This window comes from Callionymus lyra, chromosome 1, assembly GCF_982586985.1.
Source record: "Callionymus lyra chromosome 1, fCalLyr1.hap1.1, whole genome shotgun sequence".
NCBI classification, from domain to species: Eukaryota; Metazoa; Chordata; class Actinopteri; order Syngnathiformes; family Callionymidae; genus Callionymus; species Callionymus lyra.
The window spans coordinates 18,893,960-18,919,461 of record NC_141818.1 but is presented as its reverse complement, the minus strand read 5'-3'; the positions used below and the strand labels follow the sequence as shown (position 1 = coordinate 18,919,461).

The 25,502-nt window shown below is 36.8% G+C and overlaps 1 protein-coding gene across 1 annotated transcript in view; it reads left to right on the top strand.

The window, feature by feature from the left end:
- The first annotated feature begins 16,296 nt into the window (after window positions 1-16,296).
- Window positions 16,297-25,502, top strand: part of lmx1bb (LIM homeobox transcription factor 1, beta b) — a 52,218-nt gene continuing 43,012 nt past the window's right edge. The window contains exons 1-2 of the mRNA XM_087796035.1: window positions 16,297-16,448; window positions 16,658-16,844. Of these exons, the coding sequence (XP_087652161.1) occupies window positions 16,379-16,448; window positions 16,658-16,844 (257 nt within the window). The 5' untranslated portion in view covers window positions 16,297-16,378. The remainder of the gene's footprint in view (window positions 16,449-16,657; window positions 16,845-25,502) is intronic.

Sequence of the window (25,502 nt, the reverse complement as noted above, 5' to 3'; positions counted from 1 at the left end):
ATTTTCTACATTATGCTTGTATCATTATTAAGTTCCAGATCAATTTGAAGAATATAACACTAAATAACGATGAGCAGAAAATAAAAATAAAAAGCCAAACTGAGAATGAAATAGCATTAGCACCTGAGCTAGCTTAGCATCAGATGTATTTGGAGAAAGATGGTAGGAAATATAATATCAATGTAGTAATTTGTATGGGTAGGGTGGTTTTTAAGTGATAATGAAATAGTGAAATGTTTTTATTAAAATATACTGAACTTGCTATTAAATAGTTTAGGTATTGCATGTATATATTAAATGCAAAGGTAAATAACAAAGCCCCTAGACTACGGACAAAACAAAAATTAAGATGTACTATAATAACTCACTTATTCTTGATTAAATACTCAAAATTATATTCAATTTTAATATTTAGTTATTCCAGGTTGCTAAGAGAATCCTTAAACAAAAAAGCCTTTTCAGTAGTTGCTCCATGCTACATGGCTAATGTTGCTAACTTTATATTTACAAACGCCGAACAAATCATTACTGTACTCAACGTTTCCGCATCTAAAATCTAACAATTTGAAAAACATATCTACAAATATACTTGACTTCAATAGTTTACTTTAACCTAAAAAATATTCCTCATCTGTACTCGTGTGCTTGCTAACGTGACGTAGCACAAACTCGTAAAGCTGCCGTAATGATACTGCACCAGGAAGTGCATCAGATTAAAGACATTAAGGATAAGCGCATCTATATTAAAAAAGAAAAGTTAAAGTTAATATGAGCAAAAACCATGAAAACGCCCAAACCAAAAGTAAACATCGACTTCTCAGGCAACAGCTAATCTGCTTAATCTTTGTTGTCGCGCAAAAAATATTAAATGGCTGCACCGCAGATTCTCTCTAAGTCAAGTGTCTCGTCGTTATAATTAACTTTTAGACGTGCGGTTTGTTTAAAGTCGGCGCTCACATCGTCACGCCTAAATCAAACTCCCGGCTCCCCTGCAAATGTCGTCTCCTTTATGGGTTACTTTACTAGACTTTTACCGTCCAACCAGTAGTTTCAACCAATTATTTTGTTTTTCTAAAGTTTGTTTCTGTCCCGCCTGTAAAGGTTTTCGTCGTCATTCATCTGTTACACACGTCTGAGGATGTCGCTACCGCTTTTATAAGACCGTTCTCGATACGTGGAAGTTAGAATCAAGCGTAGCGTACGCTAAAATGTTAAATGAACCCGCAACTACAAGGTGTTGCGACACTCGGGGAGGCAGCAGATGTTGCTCTGCGCTCTCTCTCCGAGTAATAACGCAGTGTTGCTGATCTCCATTTGAAGTTCCTGGTTGACTGAGAGGAAAACTGGATTGAAAGTTTGCAGTGAGCTCAGAAACACAGCTCTCATGGGAGACCTGGCCAACCATCACATGGTTTCACTTTTCTATCCATATTCTTTATTATATTTCTATAGGATAAAATAAATATGACCAAAACATATTTAGCTCTTTGCTTGTGAACGGTGTCCGATGTTGTTGTGTTCAGTCTGCTATTAGCTATTCTGAAAATACTCTTTCATTTTTTACATATAGTCTTTTGTGACCAATATTTAGCATTTCTGGATGCTATGCAGTTGCTGGTGGTACCAGATACAGTCGATGGGTTGGTGAAGCTTCACGAAACACTGTCCTATTTGAAATATCAACCGAAAATCTGTTCAAAGCAATTGATTACAGAGAAGCTTTATCAATCCATCACTACTATCTGGTACTACCTGTATACTCTATGGCACCCCATAAATGTTAAATGGTGTTTGCAAAATATAATTAATTTTAAAAATAATCTATTTCGAACTGAAAAAATGAAACATAAGTCAAATTAATGCCCCACAAAATGCTATATGGTTGTAGTCAACCTCTCAAGATACGATACAGATACGATGTCAAATCTTGCTATTAATCACAATTAATTCATTGCAGTCATGAATAGTTTTTTTTTTTTAAATCTCGTTGATGACTCAACTCGAGTTATCTGGAGGTCCCAAATATACTGAGGGGTTGATGAAGCTTCATGAAATACTGTCCCATTTTTTTCTAGCTGAAAACTGACTCTCCAAAAAAGGTACTTTTTTTCATGAATCTTCATCAGCCTATCAATAGTATCTGGTACCAGTATGCTATTTGATACTTCAAAATCCACTTTCTGCCAATTGTTTCCTTATTTGAGTCCCAGTTTCCATGGGCTTGAGGATGGGGGACACCATGAAAAGGAAGACGTTCTGTCACAGGGCACACAAAGACAGACAACCATTCAGACACACTCGTACCTACAAACAACTTCCCTAAATTCCCAATCAATCTCTGGGTTTTTGGACTGTGGGAGGAAACCGGAGTGCCTGGAGTAAACCCTAGCAACATGGGGAAAACATACAAACTCTACACAGAAAGGTCACAACTGGGAAGTGAACCGGCATCCTTCTGGCAGTGAGGCGACCACACTAACCAACTAATATATATTATATATATTTCCACTTAAAATAATGAAATTCATACTTGGATAAATGCTATAAGGTCAAATATTGCTTGTAAATTATTCAATCATTTGCAGTCAATCATAAATTACATATTTCTTTTTTTTTTAAATTGCTTTAAATCGTCACGCAAAATGTGTTTTCTGGAGATCACAACCTTTTAATGTGGTATTGATGTGCTAATGAAGCTTCACGAAACAGTGTACAATTTTACGTAGCTAGGGAGCGCCCTCAGTTTAAAAATGATGTTTCAAGAGAACAACTATTCATTAGATTTTAAAGCAGGGAGTGACATAAAGTCGTCTCTGATAAATAAAATAAAATGCTTCTTACTGAAGCAACCCTCAAGGTGTTGTTTCCAAAACCACATTGTTGTTATCTGCTGACAAATACCGACCATACATTATAGAATATGTTTGGTGTTTGAAAATCAGATTGTTTGTGATTTACGTGATGGTGTTTGTAAAATAATACAGACACTACATGGCGGACCTGTTAAATAATGAAGTCAGTGTGAGAGTATAGAAATATATTTTGTGTTCTGGAAGCTTCATTTAGAATTTAGATCCATTTCCATATTCCTTTCATTTCTGTTTTCTAGTCATTTTACAATGTCCACTTATATGAGTCCCCAAAAATAATTCATCTTTTTAATAAATCACATTAAAGGACAATGTTTTTTTAATCATCTAAACATAGTTTTGTGAAAACATCAAGTCATTACTAAAAAACAAAATAAAAGTTGTTTCAAATACTTCATGAGTTACAAGAAGAGTGTGGCGCCGATAGAAATAGGTTTGTAGTGCACACTGACAGATTTCAAATTGAGATTTTTACATTTTTAGATCCCTCTTGAGATATCCTTTCGGGAAATTAGATTTCCAGTACAAAGATACTAGGATTCTTTCACTACATAGTACTCTTTGCAGTTCCTATCTAGGATCTGCACTGTTAACGTGTGATGTCAGGAATTGTTATGTGCTTCTGTTAGTGTTGAGCTGATGACGCTTCATGAAACTGTGTTTTTAGAGATCAGTAGGTGGCGCTCTCTGTTTTAAAAACATTTGGGGTTTCAATAGAGTAGATGTAAAACCATAGAACAGAGGGTGTTATCTTGTGGACTCAGAATAAAAAGGATGCTGTTTCATGAAGCTTTATCGATACATCAGTAAGATTAACATGATGTTACATAGTGATTGAAACAAACATTTAGGGTCTTACGAGATAATATCTAGTGTTTATGAGGAAACCCTTGTTAGCACTGACCATATGTTTCTCATGATGAGGGAAAGATTGTGTATCTGCTGATGTGATTTTATCTCAAGAAAGTATCTGCGCTTACTAGACTTACGGTGGGTTGTTGCACTTCAGGGGGGTTTAGAATCGGACGTTCAATGCACCGACGCAGACATTCATATCGGACCCTGTGTGTTTGGACATCTGGCAGATTTGTTTCCAGTCATTATCTATCTTGACCCACCGGGCTGCTGCAGTCAGGACTCTGGCATGTTCGGAGTTGAAGTGCAGAGCAGCAGATCAAAGCTCCACCCTCATGTGCGTCCGCCAGATGTCCCGCGGTCATTTTTAAACTCACACCCCGCCGCATGACACGGAGCGGTGTGCAAGCATGTAGACAGAGGTGGATGGGCTGCTTGGAAATTGGAAGAGGAAGCCTGTATTTATGAGGTGGTTTGAGGTGCTGTGTTAAGACGGGCTTAAGTCTGCCACTCTGGCCCTGACAGCCCTGTTTCCCCCCCCCCCCCCCCCCCCACCCGCCCGAGCAGGGGCGAGCAGACACCGGGAGAGGTGAGGGAGTGAAGGCAGGAGGCCTGTCAGAGCCAGAACATAACTGGACCTTCAGTCCACAGAGCGGCGGGTGATGCATGACTCACATGATGACCGCTGCTGATACACACTAATTGTTCAGCCGGAGGTGTGATCGGCAATTTGTTCCCTGGTGTGTTTTACAAAAATACTCTCACTTTGACAGAGAAGATAAGAAAAAAAAAAGTCCATAAAGGTAATTATTATATAATGCACCTTAACGGTAATCTTTTAATAGCTTACATTCAATTTCCATGCAGATTCAAGCTTTTGAAAAGATAATAAATGTTGCTAAATTAAGTTACATTAAGTAACATGTAAAAAATTAAATTACAGTCACATCTTAATTCAATTTTAAAAATATTGAGGATTTGGTCAAATATGTCTTTTTTTTTCTTATTAAACTTAATGAAATGAAACGTTTTTTAGTCTATTTACAAAAGAATGACAGATAAAAAGTCAATTTTATTATTTTTATAGAAAATGTCATTTAATAACACATTAACAATAGAAATTGTTGCCAAACACTGACAAATTATTATTTATCTATTTATGTTAAGGTATTTTGGTTTAATTTGCAGATCTGCATTAATGAAAGTGGAAATGTACACTATTAATATATAGCTTTGTTTCGTCGCTAAAATAGCACAGATTACTTTGGCGGGATTTGACTGAACAAATAAAGTACAGTTAAATCCCACTCGTTCTTTAAACAATTACCGGCAGCACTTGTAGAAAACTAGATGGCTGACTGCCAGGTGGAACATTAAGTAAGAAGCATCAGAACTAATAAAAACTATTTAGTTCCTGTGAAAAACGACTTCCTGCCAGAGGCTAGCAGGTGAAGATGTAAACAGAAACTGTTGGTGTTGTTATACATCAGTGTTTTTGTGTGATGGAACTTTTGTTTACTGTACATTAATGTTTTTTAATGTAATGTTGCCATGTAGAAATATTATAGTGTCCTCTGTATGTTAGATTATCTCTAAAATATGTGTGCTACCAGGGATGCTAAATGAATAGCCCTATCAATGGAAATTGTTGCTTTTTTTTACCAGCCATAATTTATCTCATGAATATATTTTACTGTGTGATGCAAATCCAAGAATCTCAGTGGTATTATGTGTCCTTAAAGAGCTTGAAATACTCATTTAAAGTACACAAAAACAAGATAGCAAAACTAGTTCATATCATGACCCCTGAAAATGCATGAAATATAGATTTTCATTAGCTTTTTATCCTATACATCCTATCATAGCTGTGCTTTTCATTTTAGTTTGAGTTTTTTTGGTTTCATTTTAACCTATTATTTTAATCCACATTCTGTTTTTTAGTGATGTATGTGGACATCAATCAAATATCAAATATTGCAACCCAGACTGGAGTTTAGTGTGTTTTTTTAATTTATATTCCTTGGTAAAACATACTGCTTAAACAGCTGTTAAAATATATATATTTTATATTCATGATGACTGTTTTTGATAGTGAACCTTCAGACTGAAACTTAAAGTTAAAAGTTTAAGGCTTAAGTTTTTGATTTAATGGATCTTGTTTTTTGGTGTTTTTTGGTTGTTTCTTTGTATTAAACTACCTTTTCAATGCACACTGATTTATTTTACAGTTGCCCTGTTAAAATATCAACTATGGTAACAAACTTCGCAGCCCAAACTGAAGTTGAGGTTTTGTATTTATTGAATTAAAAGAAATGCCTAAAATGCTGACAGTGCAAAAAAATAAATAAAGATGTATTAATAGTTGATCCTCCACATTGAGCCTTAAAACCGAACAAGTCGTTTCCAGTGTCATCCTCAGCTTCACCGCGTCACTCCATCCGTTCTTCGAATCATTTGTACGACTTCCAATCCCAGCTTCTTCTCATTAGGCGTGTTGGGCGCAGCCGTGTGGTCTCTCTCTCCCTCTCTCTCTCCCTCTCTCTCTCCGGGCCGAGCTCCAGACGAGGCCACACATCAAACCTGTCCGACTCTCCCTCGGCTCCAGGTAGGATGAGTGATCTCCCCGGAGCAGGGATCTCCTCTCCTCCCCCACACGGCATCCTCCTCTCCCTCTCCCTCGCTCCGTCCCTCCGTTCGCCCGGCCCATGTGACTCGCATTATTGTTAATTGAGCAAGGATGGAGTCGGGTGTGAGGTGATCTCTCTCTTCATCCACTCCCTCCTTCCTTCTCTCTCTCTCTTTGAGATATTTCTGCACATGTTTGAATGACCGGCAAGCATCTTTTCTTTTTTCTTTTTTTTCCTCTCTCCTTCCGCCAACACTGGCTGTAACACAGAAATCAATTAACTCCTTTCATGTCAGATCAAAGGGCCCGATCACCGTCCGGCTCTTTGAGGGACAATTAGGTCGCCGGACAGAAGGCAGGAGTGGACGCATTGGAGGGTGGAGGCCAGGGTCGCACGTGCGTCGTAAACAAACAAGGTTAGATGGATGGTTGGCGGAGGATGTTCCTCACTGGTGGCACAACAACATCAAACCGTTGGAGCTCCTCGTCCACAGACAGGTGCGCTGACCCCGTCCACCCCTGGAGGTGCCACTGGCATTTTATTTGACATTAATGGCTGGCCGGCGTTTTTTCTAACAGCCACCTGGATGCAATAAAGGGGGCAGCTCCTGAGCTCTGGCTGCCCAGAGGATTTCCCAGCAGCTCCCACGGGACCTCCGGCTAGTTAAGATGTTTATTAAGCTGAAAGTGGTCCAGTGGGAAAACACGGCACTTCTGAGAGATTCGGGCCAGCAGTTTTCTTGTTAGTCGGAGCGCTCCCCTGAGAATTCCCCCGTTTCTTTACTTCTTCAAAACCTGGTCGGGGTCAGTTCACGGGGCCGTGAGGTTGACCGGCTGGTAACTAGGCGAGTGAACCCAGTTAGAAAAATATGGAGGGACATTCCTGAACTTGGTGCTCACGGGGGAACGCAAGTGTGATTAGCAGAGTTGTCGGGATTAATCATTTGACTGAAACATACGGAGAAACTACTCTTGGGGTTCTGAGGGGCCACTTTCTGTGAGAGGAGCGACCCAGTCTGGGCCCTAGCAGGTCGCTATCGAAGAGAAACTTTATTTTCTGTCATTATACTTACGTTTAAATCTAAACTTTCTTTTTATATTTTTTAATAATTCTAGAGTTTAACTACCAATACATGTTTGGCTTGTCCAAGTGAATGTATTTTATTACTCAAACTATTCGTATTGTTTCTTGTTAAAAATAAATCCTTTATTTCTTTTAAAATATGCTGTCCTTATTTTTAAATCCATAGAATGCATTTCTAGCTTATTTTAAATGCAGCTTTTTGTTTTATGGTTTAATATTTCTAAACAAATTTTTAATTACTTTTTTTTAAGAACAACCTTTTGATCTGTATGTTAAAGTTAAGGTCAGATATTAACCCTTTATTGAAGTATTTATTTTATTTTTATTTTAGAATTTCATCATAGTAAAGATTGTTTGTTGTCATTTTAAATGTTATACAATTATTATTTAATTGTATTATCTATATTTTAGGTGTACTTATAAAATGTATTGACTCATTTCTATAAGCCTTTAATTTCATTGAACATATGCATATTTAATCATTTCGAGTACATTTTTAGGCAAATGATTTAAAAAATGTATGTTACCAAAATATTCCAATAATATATATTTTAATTTATCATAGTCTTATTTGAATGCCTTACAATTAGCCTTTTTAAAGATATATTTGGACAATGTTTCCAGGGTTTCCTCCTCATATTTAAAACTAAGAAATTACTCAAATCATCAAAAGATTCTGTTATCATGATGAAAATTACATATATACTACATTTATTTATTAAGATTATCTGTTTTTGTTTTTGTTTATTTCCGAGTGTCACTTTCTTCACAGGTCCCCTTAATAATACCATTGACAAATATTATTTTAAACCATTTGCAGGTTATATTGTATCAATATTGGTGCTATTTATTTTTTATTTTTTTATTAGATAATTATTTAAAAATACATATAGTTCGAATTATGAAGGACATTTTAACATATAATTGATATTTTAATGAATGCAAGCATTTTCCTCATCAAATAAATTGTTTTAAAGTCATTTTTATTGATGACACAATGTTTTATTATTATTTTTTGTTGTTTTGTGGGATCTGTTAAATCATAACTGTACTTGTATTAATTCAAAACAAACCTAAATTCTTAGTAACCGTCCTTAAAATACGCATCTTTAGTTTGTACAACTCAAAAAAGTTCAAGAATGTCGTTCTACTTTTGGGATTTTGACCTTTTGGAATCTGCTGCAGCAAAGTTCAAAGCTCAGATCTCGGGCCCGAGGCGCTCGGCTCTAACAAGCCCCACACTCCAACGTCGTCGCTCGCTGCTTGTTATACTTTAATCTTTTCTTTTTTTTCTGTGCTGAATATTAAGGATCTTTCGCTGGAGTTGCGGGTGCGAGCACAATGTGAGGCCCGGCGGCAGCACGTGCTGCACTCCTGAGTGCTCTCTGTCTAATGTTCGGGACAGATTAGAAATGTTGGCCTGTGACAGATGCTGTCTAGATCTTCACTACCAGATCCACCCAGCTGCAAAACATCTGCTGGATTTTCTACCTTTCCCTCTGAAGTGCAGCCTGCTAATGACACCAGCACATGCCGCATGTTTCATAGGACGAAGCCCCAAACACGGTGTAGTTTCATATTAAAATAGAAAACTACGTTCAGATTATTGAGCTTTGCTTTTGCATTGAAGCCAGTCGGCTGTTGAAATGTACTTTTTCAAACCTTTATTTCCCCGGCAGAGACAGCATTGATGTATTGCTCATGAGAAATGGGCAGTGAGAGCTTGTTTTTAATGGCGCCGCGCCTAAAATCGTGGCCTCCTGCAGCCTGTTTTTTTTTTTTTGTCTGAGGAAACATTATTTTTGTGAAGACAAATCCACTGAATAACATAGTCGTGCGATGAAAGCCGCTGCAAATCTTCACCCAAATCTTTTGAGGAACATCAAAACTAATTCAGTGACTTCAAAAAAGATTGTGAAAGTTTTAATCTTACGCACAAATATGTGTGTTTTGTGAACACATTTTGGAGCCGAGAGGGTCAATGGTGTTTGGACCAAAGTTGTTCCTCGTGTGTCTCCGGCGGAGACTTGTTTTTCTGGCGACCCCTTGAAGGAAAACAGAAGTGGAGCGGAGATTCCCACATCACAGAATAAAAAAGATTCTGTTGCTGCTGCTGGGTTTCATAAGTCGTCCATCTGCTGCTATCTGGGATCCAACTTTTGAGGGACCGCTGAGAAAATGTTTGCTAGATAATCCTCTTGTGGGGAACATTGAAACGTAATGATGGTTTTTATGCCTTTGTTTTCTCTTGACACGATAATGAGTGAGCAGTGGGAATGAATTGTTCTTAAGTGACATGAATCAAAGCATCGTGCGCAATAACGTCACACATGGATTGTGGGTTTGGAGGAACATTGAAAGGCTTCTTCTTCTTCTCACTTCTCTCGGAGATGAAAGCAGAAAAATACAATTAGCTTTATCCATATCATCGACTATTGCCATAAAAATAATGTCACCCCGTTTTAAATTAGGTCAGGTTCGTCCAGATTTCCTGAGGAGTTCGGGTCGACACACACACACACACACACACACACACACACACGCTCACACACGCTCACACACACTCCACAGTTACTTTTGGCGTAAGGATGCTATGGAGTTACCAATTAATTATTTGAACAGTTAATATTTTCATAAATATAACATTAATAAAAATGTAATTCATTAAAATGAATAACATTTTAAAATGTAAATTAACTGTGTAAATTAAACAACAAAAGTGATACAACCTAATAATATTCAGAAGAAAGTGTTTTAATAAAAATATATATATATATATATATTTGTGCAGAAAATATTGTTTGAACAGTTGTTTGAATTAGCACAGAATGTGTGTGGATGTAACTATAATACATTGTTAATATATATATATGAAACTTAATGTACATTTTAAAGTTTCAATTTTAGTTATGTTTATTGAAAAACTACCATTACTCTAATAACTCTTATTTTATTTCATTTCTATTCTTTTTTTTTGTATTTTATTTATTCTATATATTATTTATGTATTAACGTTATATATTACTTTATTTTATTTTTTAGATGTTTTTTTTCTTATCTTATATTATTTTTTGAATTACATACTTTGTGCACAAATAGCGGTGAAGAGAGGCTAAACTGGATTTAATGGTAGAGCAATATTATTGCATTTTCATTATAGATAAATTCTAAATTCTCCTAAAAAACTTTCTAATTCTGCTAATAACTGTTTTTTTTCTTAGCGTCTCCATGCCCTTAGCTTTCCTTAAACTTAGTATCCAACATTGTCGAAGTGCAGTAGGACCAGAACTTCACTGTCGTAGTTCAGTCGTGACATGAAGCAGAGCCGCAGCGCTCATGAACTGAGCTACAACACCGATCATGGAGAAACGTTTCACAAGTAATTTGACTATTATTAATTTTTGCCGCATTATTAATTTAAATATAAGTTGTTAAAATAAAGTTTTAAGACTCTGTTTATTATCTTTTATTTGAATAATGTGTGTTATATTCTTATCTAATTATAAGTGTTTTGTTATTTATTTTTAAAAAAAAGTATAAAGTTTTATTTGTATTATGTAATTATATTTGTACTAGGGTAAAAAAAAAATGTCCATGTTTACATTTCACTATGTTTGCCGTTGTGTCTTCTTTATATGTTTGATAACAGTCTCCGTGTATAATCTGGCCCCTTAAAATGACATCGCTCATCCATGACTTACAGAGTGTAATGACAGGTTAGAACATTGGTGGGTAATCAAATTCCCCAGGGGCCCCATTTAAGACAGTGACTGCCGTGGCGGCCACGAAGAAAAAAAGAAAGGAGTAAAATAGCTATATTTAACTACAATAATAATAATACATTAAAAATAGAAAATCTAATAAAACCAAACTAAATTAACTAAAAATGTTATTTTAAATAATGCTTTTTGCCAAATATATACATTTATATATTTAAATTAATACTTTTTAACGTGTATAAAATACTAACATCAATGACCGAAACGGAAAATAAAAGTCACATTAAGAGTTGAACTAGTAATAACTATAAATATAATACATAATTAAATTAATTAAATACAATTGTTGTTTTTTCATGACCCTTGACCTCATGAGGGCCAAAAAATGATCGCAAAGAAAATGTTTCCCAAGTCTGGATAAATATTAAATCAAAAGGAAACATTTATTTATATGTTTTACTATGATTAGCTATTAAATAGGAATATATTATTTCAGTTGTACTTCCACCTTAAATCCAGCAGGTAGCAGTGTTGTTGTGGAAATAAAGCACGGTTTCACCTTTTCAGGCTGGTTTATTTACACACAGTCTTGTCCGATTTCACATTAAACTTTTTTTTATATTATTATATTGTAACTTTCAAACAATAGTTTAACTTATTTATTCTACTAAATAAGTCAAACATTTTAAATAAGTACTTTCCGGTTCTACCTGTTGTTTTTTCAGAGAAAATCTTATTGTTTCTTGTTTTATTATGTATATTTGAATATATTATTATTATAATAATTATTATTGTTTGTGCGGAAAAATAATCTCATAATTGAGAAACCGGACCATGCTTTGAATTCCAATACAGTTTGTCGGTGTGAGACGTGTATTACTGCGTTTAAATTCACGCTTTTTCTAGAGAATATCTAGATGGATTTAGCTGTAGCTCACCGTCACGCTGGCCTGTCGTGAACTCGGCTGTCTTGTCAGAGAAGAATAGAAAAAAGCTCAAATCCAATAAGTCATAACGTAAACAAACGTGACTGGACGGTGCTAAATTAAATTCGGGTTCTATTCCTCGGGGAGTTGGATTATCCGGCTGTATCACTCCGCTGCCGTTTTTACAGATTTAAGAGGAAACATGTGGCTGGAAGAATAAAGGAGAGAGATGCCATGCATGTGCGTCATATTGTTTTTGCAAGAATAAACAGAAAGGAAAATTGTATATTTGCGTAAAAGTGAGATGAAATACACCGTAAAATATCATGAAATCATTTTTTTATTATTAGCTAAAAAAGTTCGTTTACACATCGAAAGTTTGTTTATTTTAAATTTAGAAACGATGTTATTAAAGATAAAATACAAAAAAAAGGAGAATTTAAAAAAAAGGACAAACCTGATTTACTTCCGCGCTGACCCCCGCTCAAGGTCACTGCTTCCGGTTGCAACAATATTAAAAGTGAGCATTATTTTACAACAAATACTTTCTACGCGTTTAAACAGCGATGTAAAGGTGCAGCACAGATCGAGGGTTCGAGCCTGTGTGTGTCAATAGCTTCGTAAAAAAAAAAAAGCATCATGGCGAGTTGGAAACACTCGTTAAAAAAGATGAAAGAGAGTGAAACTATCAAAGTCTGCAATTTAGCAGCATTTAGGTTGAGCTTCTCTTTGAGCTCGTCAAAGTGTCTGATTCTGGAGCAGCACTTTGTTTCAGGGATGAGTGCAGCTGCTGTGAAAGATGGATGGACGAGCATTGAAGCAGACATCACATTGATTTTAATATTAGTCTTGATCACTTTTGTTTTTCCTCCATTGATCTGCGGTCGCTAACTCAATTTGAATCGCAGTTGGAGGCTGGAATGGATTTATTTGACCTCAGGACACAATTATTCTGCAGTTTTTAATCGTCCACATTTTATCTTACTTTTTTTATTATTGATCGTTGTAATATTTGTTTGATGAATGAATGATGGTTAAACATTAATAAAAGTGACATTTTCAAAATGACACTCAGCATGATAATCCGTGCGTTTATTAAAGTTCATATTTCCTCAAACGTACATTTTTTTTAAACCAAAATCATCTTTTTATAGCTTAAGTTTTACTTGGAAAAAATATCTAGAACTAAACTGTCCTGAAAAAAACATGAACGGATGGAGTCAACGTTAATGATCCTTTTTTTTTAAATAGTGAATGAATTCATGGAAAAAAAACCTCTAGTATATTGTAAACGTTGGGATGTATAGCAATAAATTCGACACACAAAGTCCATTTCCATTGTAGCACTCTTTTTTTTCAATTTGAATAAAATACATATTAATATTATTGTTATCAAGATACACAAATATGTCAAAATGAAAATCTTAAATTGCGTTGCAATCGTTTTAATTCCAAATAACAAAACAAAGATATTCCTAGGAAAAGTGATTTTGAATTATATTTAAATGGAATCAATTATCATTATTATTATTATTGTTATAATATGTTGTGCCGGACGTTTTTTTGTATATATATATATTGTTGATTGTTTTCTTTTTTTTATTCCTCCATGTGTACAGACGAATAGTTTACATTTCATGTAGTACCATTGGTGTTTTCAAGCGACACTTCCTCTAGTTTGGCAGTGAAAAGTTTGCAAAGCTCTCTCTCAAGCACACATACACACACACACACACACACACACACACACACACACACACACACACACACCTGCTGCTGAAAGCATGGGAGGGTTTCTTCATTAAAACACTGCTGGCTAAAGTTAGGATTGATTTATTGAAGTGATGTTTTCATTTATACACTGCTGGATGGATGGATGGATGGATGGACGGGTGGGGATGTATGGAAGGAAGGGACGCAGAAAAGACAAGATGAACGAGAACTATATGCTGATGTTATTTTTATTGATATTTCTTCTTTTTTCTTCTGCTCTACTCATAAGGCTACTCCAGAAACTAATTGACCCCATGCTGATAGAAGTGTTGGAAACGAGAGACGCAAGGGGTTATGGGGCTGGAATGCAAGATTTGATGACGTCACGACCGACAGCTAAAGACCGACAATTATTGCGTGAAACGTGTGGATCAACAGTGATGGCGACTTTAGTTCGTTTAAAACTAAAATCTGTCATTCTCTCCTCGTTTTAACAACGATTTTCTAAATTCGAATGATTCAAATAACGGTTGTTTTTTTTATTAAAGGGAAAAAAATAACCCGCAGTATATTATGTTCAATATAAAATGTATTGCAACAACATTATTGTTATAATCCATTAAAACCTAATAGTTATCGCATTACGAACATTTGTAAGTGGTTCCTCGGATTCATGTCATTTGCCAAACCCGTCTTAACCTCCATTATTTTCTTTTAATTTTGATCCATGATAAATGTTTTAATTCATACTTTCTTTTCTTTTGACATAATCTCATTGGCTTTTAATTCGGGAAAAGCTTCGCTAATCTCTTGTAAGATTTGAGAGCTTTGTTGGACTTACTTAAAATGTGCACCTACATACTTTATTTGGATTTGCACTGCCCTTAAGGTAACTCTTTACATGTCACATTTATAGCTTCTAAATTGCCTTATGACGTATTCATTATATTTATTTGGAATTATTATTTACGATTTTATAACATGGAGTATATAAACATCTTTATTATGATTCATGTTTTTTTGTAATTCTGTATTAAATTCAACAGAAAATACGTTAGAAATAACGGTATTTAAATATGCTACATGTCCTTATTATCGTCAAGCGTTGATATATTATCACGGAGAGCGATGCTCCCATAGGTGGCGCTATAATTAATAAGACTATAAATTTGTCAGGCTCCTTCCATCAGCGGGCCCGGGTGATAATGATGACTGTTATTACTAGTGTAATAAGTAGTAGTAACAATGTGCTGTTATTATGAAGGTGTTGCCTGGATGTCTTCCTTATAACACAGCAGGTATTAACGTGCGGCCATTCCTGCTGCCGCCGTCCGTGTTTTTATTATTCTCTTCTTTTTTTTTCCTGCAAAAAAGGCCTTAAGAAAAAAAAGAATCACACAGCGTGACTAGCGATGCTTCAAAGGGGCCATCATTTGAGCGGTTATTTTGTGTTTTATATTTTGTGTTTTGTTTAACAAAAGATTGTGGATTCATATCGCAAATATATTTTATTTGAATTGACCGCGAGGGGGTTTTATTTTATTTATTTTTAAGGCCTTTTACGAACAAACACCGGAGCTTCTGTTCAGAAATAACAAAGCATGACTATATATTTGCATTTACGGTCGCTTTTACGGATGGTTAAAACATATATGACATGTTTTATGTGCGTTTTAATAGTCATGCTCTACTGAGGATCACCTTATCTTCAGGTGCGTCATATATATTTTTTTTCATCCACAGATCTGACGTGAAATAAATCTCAATTAAATAGTTAAAAAAGTGCTCAAAAACCATGCATTAATTCGATAAATACATGCTGGGAATGTTCGTCTCTGTTAAAACTTGATTACACCGCCTTGTTGTTGTGTTCATTGTTGTTAACTTGTGTCGTTTTTTCCTCTGGTTAGTGTGTTTTTATTGGGAGTGAGTGACTCGAGCAGCATCCCAATAGCAGCGAGAGTGGGGAGTGAAAAAAAGTGCCGTGGAGCATGCAGCAGTGGGAGGATCCACCTCCAATCTGGATCCAAGACTTGTGCTGCCACAGGAACACAACCCAACAACCATCCCGAGAGTTCCTGCAGGACTCCGAGCCTCTGCTATCTGTCTGGGATATCTTGTCAGCCTCATCCTCTTTTTTGCCTTTTTTTTCTCGCTGGTTTTCATTCTCGAACTGACATTTTCGTGCGCGTCTGTGTGCCCGCGACCAAAACTTCTCTCTCGCGAAGACGTTTTGCACTGCTTGGTGCCGTCGGCTTTTGAGGGGAAAAAGAACTCGTCCCTCGGTTTTCGGATCATAACATTTTATTTTTTTTAAAACGACCAAAAGCCAGGTGACTTTTTTTGCTTGATCGCTACTTTTTTGATGTACTTTTATTCAAGTTGAACGCGTCGCGTTGACAGAATTCAACTCAACAGGTTCAAGACAAATACCCCGGCGATTCATATTTCATCATTTAACGATTGAAGATCGTTTTTTTTTCGAGAGAGAGAGAAAAAGAGAGAGATTCTGACGGTTTTTGTTGGCACCAGGTTCGGTGGGACGACAGCGGCTCTCCACTGGAGATCAGTCCGACACGTGCATCATGCTGGACGGCATCAAGATCGAGGATCATCCGCTGCGATCGGGGCAAGCCACGATGGGAGTCATGCTCGGTTGGTTTTTCTTATTTTTTACTTGTGAAATATAGCCTTTCAATGCAACTTGTTCGTAAAATCATTTACTTTTGGAAGATTAATCAAGAGTGTTTTGGCACCTGAACGCATCAGCTTATTGTGTCTCTGTTATCTATAGGGATTTTCTGTACCCTCTTTTTACCCACTTGTTTTTAATTTTAATTGACAATTTCTCCTTGTTATTTTAGGCAGTGACTGTCACCACCCCGCCGTGTGTGAAGGATGCCATCGTCCCATCTCCGACCGCTTCTTGATGCGGGTCAACGACTCGTCATGGCACGAGGAGTGTTTGCAGTGCACTGTGTGTCAACAACCCCTCATCACCAGCTGCTACTTCAGAGAAAGGAAACTCTACTGCAAACACGACTACCAACAGTAAGTGTCTCCTGTACATATATATTTTTTAAATATGTCCCGGTAGCCCTCGCGGTGATGCTGCAGAATTTTGGCCTGCAGGCCTCCATCCTATGGCGGCGTCAATGTTGGAGGACCATTTTATTCTTCTATACCTTCAGTAGCATCCTTCATTTCCATCCCTGCATCATCACTAAAAAAAAGTGTGTTTGAGAATGAAGGGGGGATTAATTGAAGGCCACTTGACGTCCTGGTGTGATTTATGAGACGTGGATATGTAACGTAAGTCGTCCCTATTAGTGGCCATATATTACTGTCAAATGATCGCCCACAATATTTTCCACCTTTTATTCCGGTCACTCCCTTTATATGTCTTTGAACAAAAGACGGCACAGGTGGAGCTTCCATATTTTTTGTTTTTTGGATTACAATTAAATAAGGACGAATTGATCGATATTCCTTCAGTCATATTTTTAAAATGTATTTTAATATGTAAATATGAGTATTTAGGTTGATTTAAAATAAGCCTGGATCGGTATATTTTTTTCAGCTAAAGACATACACATACGGAATAATATTAGACATCCGAATTCTGCAATAAAAATAAAACTATAAAAAAATAAATACGTGGATGTATAGTTATTGACTTTAAATAAAATGCGGTTTCTAAATTTTTTTTAAATGTATATGTATTGTAATTTACATTATTCATGCTTCAGAATTACATTTATTCGCAGAAATGCTGCACAGTTTATAAAACATTTAATCCATAATACATTACGCAAACGTGCAAAGGAATTATTATAATATTTTAAACAGCTTTTCTCAATTAAAAAAAACGCCTTAATTTAATCATATTCTACACTTTGATAACTGTGTTTAATAATTTACATTACATGGATTTCAGTATTTAATTGTAATTCATATTATATTTAAATGTAATCGCTTCCAATCACGTTCTATTCATTATTGTTAAATATTAATCGTTTTATAATTATTTAAAATCGATGATAATCGTGTTTCTTATGTAACACACTATCTGGATTACATTTGTGTGTTATTACTAATGAAGTTATTATTGAATTGATATTCTGGATGTGACTTTATTATCAGCACTTGAACATGGCTTGAGTGGCTGGAGCTGATGTTTCTCCTCCACATGAGCGCTTTTCATGCTTGTCACCACATTTTGGGGCATTTTTTTTTTTTGTGTTGTGTGTGCGGCCTTTTTGAACGACCCTGCCTCCATGACTGGCACATTATGTCTCCCTGCTAGAAGCCTCGCCTGTGACAAAGACTTACATCTATTGCCGTGTGTGTGTTTCACGCTGCTGTGTGTAGCAGTGCAGACAACAATGGGGAAAATCATCGCAGTAACTATGGGATACTCCTGCCATGGCGTCACGGCTCGGGGAGCCCGACGAAAAAAAAGGGGAGATTTCCTTCTCTTTATTTGAGGCACATTCTCACCCCCCCAAAAAAAGTGTCAAACCTGATGAGCCAAAAACCTGCTCTTTTCACTCAGTTATCGTCTGCGTAATTTTTAAAAACAATTTTCGGTGATATCATTTTTCATTGATGGCACCGTTAAAGATGTAATTGGCACCTTTTTGACTTTTATGAGAGCCGTTTAAGATGCATTTGTCAGCCCACAAACGACTCTGGTCGGCGAGGCTCGCCTTCCAGAGTCTCCGCGCCTCATTACATTCTTCCAGCGACTGATTCATGCTCCGTAATCAGCCTCGCTAGTTACAATAAATCACAGCATTGGCAAGCGTTCATTCTTCACACCTTTGGAACACATTTAAGTGCAGGCCGGGGAAAACAATTGTGTATGCTGTTATTAAACTCCCACCAACAGAGTTCAACCCATACAGTGCAATTATACTGTAACAAGATTGGATCCTTTATCCCATATGTTTTCCTCCTTTTTATGTCACGCAGCTGACCTGTGTTTATTGTTCCAGCCCTGGCTTAAATGCACTCAAATTGGAATTTATGTGCATGGGAAGTAGATTTGATGGCTTTTTATTTCAGTTGCACGACGTAGGGAACCCCTTCACAGGCCGATAGAATAAAACCGTATTTCATATCATGTAATATTATAATTCTAAAAATACCTGATTGATTCAGAGCATTTTCTTTCTTCCTATTTAATTACCAGTCATTTCAAATAACAAAGTGTAGGTATGTCAACAAATAGTAATTGAATATTTATTATTTTAAATAAAGTGAAGACGACATTATAATAGTGTTAAAAATGTAAGTCAACATTAAAAATGTAAATGTTACATACATTGCATATAAATATACAACTACTAATAGCTACTATTTAAATTTCTACTTATTTATTTTTTTGCAGATGCTGTAATAATATATATATTTTTTTCAATTAATGTTATTATTGCAAACCAAATTTCTTATCTTAAAAACTGTGATTCGAATAATCAAAATATGAAAGATCATCTTTAATAAATAGGACATTTAAATTTAATTTAACTTTATTTTATTATTTATTATTTTAAGGATAATTTATGAATTTACTAATAATAATAAAAAAACAATTCACCATAAAGTTGTTCGCTGTACATGTTATTTTGTGAGGAAAAAAATAATGGAATTCAGGGTGTGGTTATAGGTGGAGCTTCAAAGGTTTTCCAGGTCACTCTTCTAAACATGCGGGCATGGTTGATGGCCCTGAATTGTTTGCCAGGAAGACTCAAGGGTCGTATCTTTAAGTTAGTCTGCAGTGTTGATGTTGGTGGCTTATTTGCCCTCATGATCTTTGATGATGCCTGTGAAAGGTTTTGATACGTCTTCATTCTCAGATCCAACATTTGGCTAAATTGCCTCTTTTCAACCTCTTCAAAAGTGTGAAATCAGGTTAAAGTTTAACGTAATGAGTCTACAATTATGACTCGGAGGCACTGAAAGTAGGGCTGAGGCTGACATGGCGACCCGAATGCATCACCAGCACTGTCAGGAACAAGCTTGAACGAGACAGCGTGGAGTAGAATTACAGCACCTCCAGAGTTTGTTGTGCCCCGTCCTGGCGTTGCAGAGGTCAATTATATACGATTAGAGGTAGATCTTTTCCCCCCAGAGGGACCTTTCTTCTGAGCGAGCAGAGGCTTTGAACGCGGCCGTGTAATGAGGCTATCACTTGGCCGAAAATGCTGGACAACACCCCTGTAATGGACGGCCTTGTTAGATAGCGCCATAGGCTGCAGTCGCGAGCACAACATGAGCTGCTGCGATCACACTTTTCACGCCTGCTGACACATGAGACCATGGAGGTTCTGAAAGTCCCCGAATGCAGGGGCCACCAACATCTTCGAGAGATATTAACACTGGATACATTGGCTTAATGATACAGAAACATCTTTAAGTGTGGCATAACCATTTGAATATATTTGTAACTAAAAATGTGTCACAAGGTACATTTTTAAAAAGGTTATTCGCCATCATTATATCTTAGGCCTTTTTTTTATTTTCATCACAAAATAGTTACGAAAGATTTTTTAATTTTAGATATATATTTTTATTTAACTTAACTTCACAAAGTTAGTATTTTAGTAACAATAATATGTATTTTTTAATTCGTTTTTCATTTTCATTTACTTTTTTTTTTTACACTAAACCATATTTTAAATTTCGTTTCAAATGTTTTCATATGAATTTATTTGAAATTTGAATGTATTCTTCTATTAATATATGTTCTCATATTTTTCAATTTTGTTTTTAATAATCTTTTTTGTTTTAACCCATCAGATTTATAATAATTTAATTAAATGTTTTAACAATGTATTAATGCATTTCATTTATTTACAACTGTCTTCTATTTTAATATATTAAATTTTAAATTTTCAGTTGCATTTCTCTTGTCACTCTCTCTGTGGCCCCGCAGCAGTGCCAGTTTTTATGTGGCCCTCTGGGAATATTAATTAACCTTCCTGCTTTTTAGCTATTTATCCTGCTCTCGTATCAACGATTGTCTCATCAGTTGTACCTCAATGACCAGTTCAATATAATCTTCTTTTTTTTTTTTTTTTGGAAACGAGCATGCTGTAAGCAGAATTAAATTCAGGTCACGGCGGTGAGAGTGGTCTGAAAACACAGCAGTGATGAGGCCATAAAAGCCGAGCGTCCAGAGCCTGTCGCCCCTCCTGTGTACGCTGGACGATCCCCCAGTGTGCTGAGAGCTGCTTTTTTACAAAGTGTTTGGAGTGCCCTCCTGTGAAATTGTTGTTTTTTAATTAGCCGAGCTTGTGACGCTGCAGCGTTGTGCCGGAGAGATGCTGACGGCTGGTTTTCTCTGTCAGCTCACCCGGTGTGTGTGTGTGTGTGTGTGTGTGTTGTGTTCCTGCGAGGCCTGGCATTTTGTGAACAATCATACTCGCTGGAAAAACAAACACAAAACAAAATATTTTTTACTGTCAATACAGAGTTAATTAAAGATTGTCCTCATCGGTTGCTTTTAGCAAAACAAACTAACTGCTGATCCCTGCGTTTTCGTCCCCCAAACGTAGCTTAGCTATAGCCGTCTTTTATTTGAAATATCTCTCTTTAAAAAAAAAGGGATAAAAACTCAAGAGTCTAATGTTAGAAACAGTGAGCAGGATAGTGTTGCTTCAGCTTGCTGGGATGTTTTAGAGCTCGGTGAGGAGCTGGCTGCATCTGACCCTGTTCCTCTGTAAGGAAGTATTGGGTTCTATGTCAACACGGCTCGGCCTGTTCCAGCAGCACACTGGGATGCATCATCTGTCATCTCATGGTTCTGCTCTCAGCCACCTTCCTATGAAGCAACCTGTTGGCTTGTTATCCGTCAGCCTTGTCCTTTCCACTCAAGCTTTTGTCCGGATAAGTGGTAAAATATGTCCAAGAGCCTCAACGAACGCATACATACTGTCAAGCTCACCATCCCGGACTTTCTCAATATGAAATGACGCTTGAATTCAAAAAGTCTCCTCTTTATTTATTTCCAATTTGTATTGTTGTTTTTGGCTGTGAAACAACTCGACATATAGACTCCAATGTGTTGAGGCCAACACTACATAATATAAATGTAATAAATGACTTTAACAGTTTGGCTTTTTTGACAGTTACTTGTTTCATAGTATTCAAACCTTTTAACAATAATTTTAAATCATTCACTAGTATTTGCAACTACAATTTTTATGTATATTTCGACACAAATAATATATTGGAGATGGGAAAGCATAGGATTTCAATGGCTTGCTCAAGGGCTACAAAGTATTTTTCGTAAAGCATATTTTTTTATATTTATAAACTTGCAAATTTGAGTTTTAAGTTTGAAATTATACAGATTTTTAAGAAAGGTTTTGCTTTCTGCTGCAACATTATTATTGGTTCCAAATGCCCAAAATTAATTATAGTATTGTTATTTATAGTATTATTATGTATAGTATTATTTATAGTACTTTAGTAATATTCCTTTGAGATTGTTGCATTTTAGTTTGGATCAAATTGAACAAATTGATCCCAAACTTTGCAAGGACAAACATTGAAAATCATTTTATTTTTATATTTTTCTCAACATGAATAAAAATAATAGCATATCTCTGTTAAAAAACACATTTTTTGTACATTATTATTAACATTAGTTCAAAATGAAACAGTCCATATAAAGTTTATGGTTCGTAAGTTTCATATATATATATATATATATATATATATGTATATATATATGTGTAAATATATATATATATATATATATATATATATATATATATATATATATATATATATATATATATATATATATATTATAATGTAGCCATGTGAACAGGATACGATGCTGACACTAATGCTCTCGCCATGATCCTCCGGCACCACAAAGGTTCAGACCCGTTACTGCCCATCACGACTTAAGAGGCCAGTGGTGAGGGGACGAGGTTCCGTGTTGCTTTTGTGTCAGTGGGAGGAGGATCTGCAGTCGGATCCGCCTGGTGTGCTCATGTTACCCCGGATGATAGGAGAGGGCTGCACGGGAACTCAAGCGTACAATTTGTTGGTAGCCACGATTTAACCTCATGTGTTTGACATCCAGGGAACGTTCAGGTTTGTTTGAGCTTCACCGCGTCTCTTTAAATATACAAACTGCTCAATTGAATTAAAAAAAAATAGATTTTCGGCCAGATCTGTGGAAGATTTTTATCAAGAGACCGGCAAAGAAATAAACATGTTTTCAATTTAGCATGTTTGCATCAAGTGTGGAATTGTTTTCCTTTATGACAATGATGTTTAGGATTCCTTAGGTTTAGAACATGTGTGTGTACAGTATAGCATTAGCATGGAGGAAGGCGAGGTATTGCTCGAAAACAAAACATTTTCGATGCAATTGTGTCCCATTTTTACGGTTAAAAATGTTGTGCAAACACACAAAACCCCACCAAAAGCAGATGGTTTCACCACAAACCATTACAAATGTCACCACAGCAGCACTTTGAAAGAACAAAGAAGTGTCTTTTCAGGCTGAAGTCATCTTTTCATTGAGCGCTTTAAAAAAAATGTAAAGACTACCTCCTGTTAAAAATGTATATATTGACTTTATTTAATTTTGTGAAAACACATTTGGGTAACAAGATAACTCTCACTGTGAGGTCCTGGCTTTGTGAGGAAAATCCAGTCTCCACGTATACGTGATCCCACACTGGAATGTTTTTCCAACACGTAGCCCTTTTTTTTACGTGTACACTCGAGAGGACCGGCATCATGGTGACAAGTGCTGCAGTCAGACTGTTGTGTGCCCGAGACTCACTCTCACACTCGGGTCACACATTCTAGCTCAGCATGGGAATGGGCAGAGCAGTGTGTTTGTCCGGCCAGGTTTAGCCGGGGAGTGTGTGTGAGTGTGTGTGAGTGTGCGTCGCTTCAACCTCTTTTTTAAGCTACATTGTCAGTGTAAAAAAATTGGCTGTCGAGATGCTAGACATAGCACATTTTCTTTGTCTTTTTTTTTCTGTACCCCTTTTTTTTAATCTTCATTAAATGAGATTAGGGCCCAAAATACCGGTATTCCTGCCCGATGTGACTGACAGAGATTTGCACTTTTATCATTAAGTGTGACACTAAGCTGTTGGAAAGCTTTGTTTTCAATGGAGGGTCTGACGGAAACGGGGGCTCCTAATCCTTTTATTTGTGTCGGGCTCAGAAGAAGGGAAGAATGGGGACGGGGTGGGATGTGGGGGTACAGAATGCCACGGCCCTTAGTCTCTTCCAGACCAGGCCTCCACAGCCAAGTGAGCATGAGACTCATCTTATGTGGTCCCCAAGCGGACATTTTTCACACGCATTTACACATCAGTGGCTTTGAGGCGTGTTGAGATATGTTATCCTGTTTGCTATTGTGTTGTTCCTGTTTTCTTCAGCTCATGAAATACAACTTAAATACTAGCTTAATAGTTGCTCTTTTCAGTTCTCTTTTCATCATTTTATTCAAGGATTTTAAGACAAGAGAACTGACCGGAGCTAATAATATCCTCATTAGGTGGATTTTAAGTTTGCTGGTTCCCCTGGTCCAGCTCCAGCTTTGGCTTTTGTGTGATGGCTCATCACATCAGGTTGTGGGGCATCGGCTTCTTTGTGTGTACACCCTCGCGGTAATCCATCTCCAGCGGGAATCCCCCGGGGCACTTTATTTACTCATTCAACTGTTTGGAAGTCTGTTAGACTGCAGATCAGATGCAGTGAGACCAATGTGATTACTTTAACCGGCGCGGCAGATTCCTGCCCAGCATCTTCTCTCACCCGGAGCTGGTCGGCTCTGCAGGTGGGGAGGGATGGTTGCTCACCGGCTCATCTTTCTCTCGCTCTGACTCCAGGGCCTGAATTCCTGGTCCATCTCGAGAAGTCTAGTTTTTCGAGGGTATCGTCGCCACGCTGCAGTGTTTCTGATCACATTTATCATGTTTCTCTCCGAGGATCATTATTTAATTCCTGGCATGTTGTCACAGTGTGAAAACTTACATCTACCGTATGTTTTATTGCAAACAATCAGGACCGGGTTTGTTATCCATCCATCAACATAAACCCCAAGCTATGTATTCTGGGCTTACCCCGCGTTAAACCACTGCAAAACTGTCAGACTTGCTGAATTTACTCTCCCGCGCTGCAGCACGACGGGGGAATATGGTTGCGATCAGCTGCCAGGAGCTGCCTTTTTGACGCAAGAGCTCCTCGAATCCCGTGTTTAGAAGCGGCCGCTGATTGGTGATGGCTGTCTTGGCAAAGGAAAGAAGCACTGAGTAAAAACAGTGCAGATTGGGTTTCTCCCAGACCTGACCTGTACAACCCCTCCTTCCCCAAATCTCAGCATGATTTGTTGCATGAGGTGCCATGACCCATGGATGCTCTAAAAAGGCGTCACAGGGAACGTGGGCGGATTATGAAAGGAGTAGACAAACTCGAGGAACGTGGGCCACATCTGGGCCATTCCATTGAATGTCAGCCACTGCTTATAAGAAGGACTATAACATTTTTGTGTCGTTATTTTCTCTTTCTATTTGGCAGATCATTTGTGATGCATGTAAACAATAGAAAATTCACTTGATTCTATATTTATTTACTTTTTAAATGGACAGCTAGCTACTTCTACCACTTGATTTATGCCAATAACATGGACCTTAATTCCTCAGGCAATAGATAATCCAGCATGCA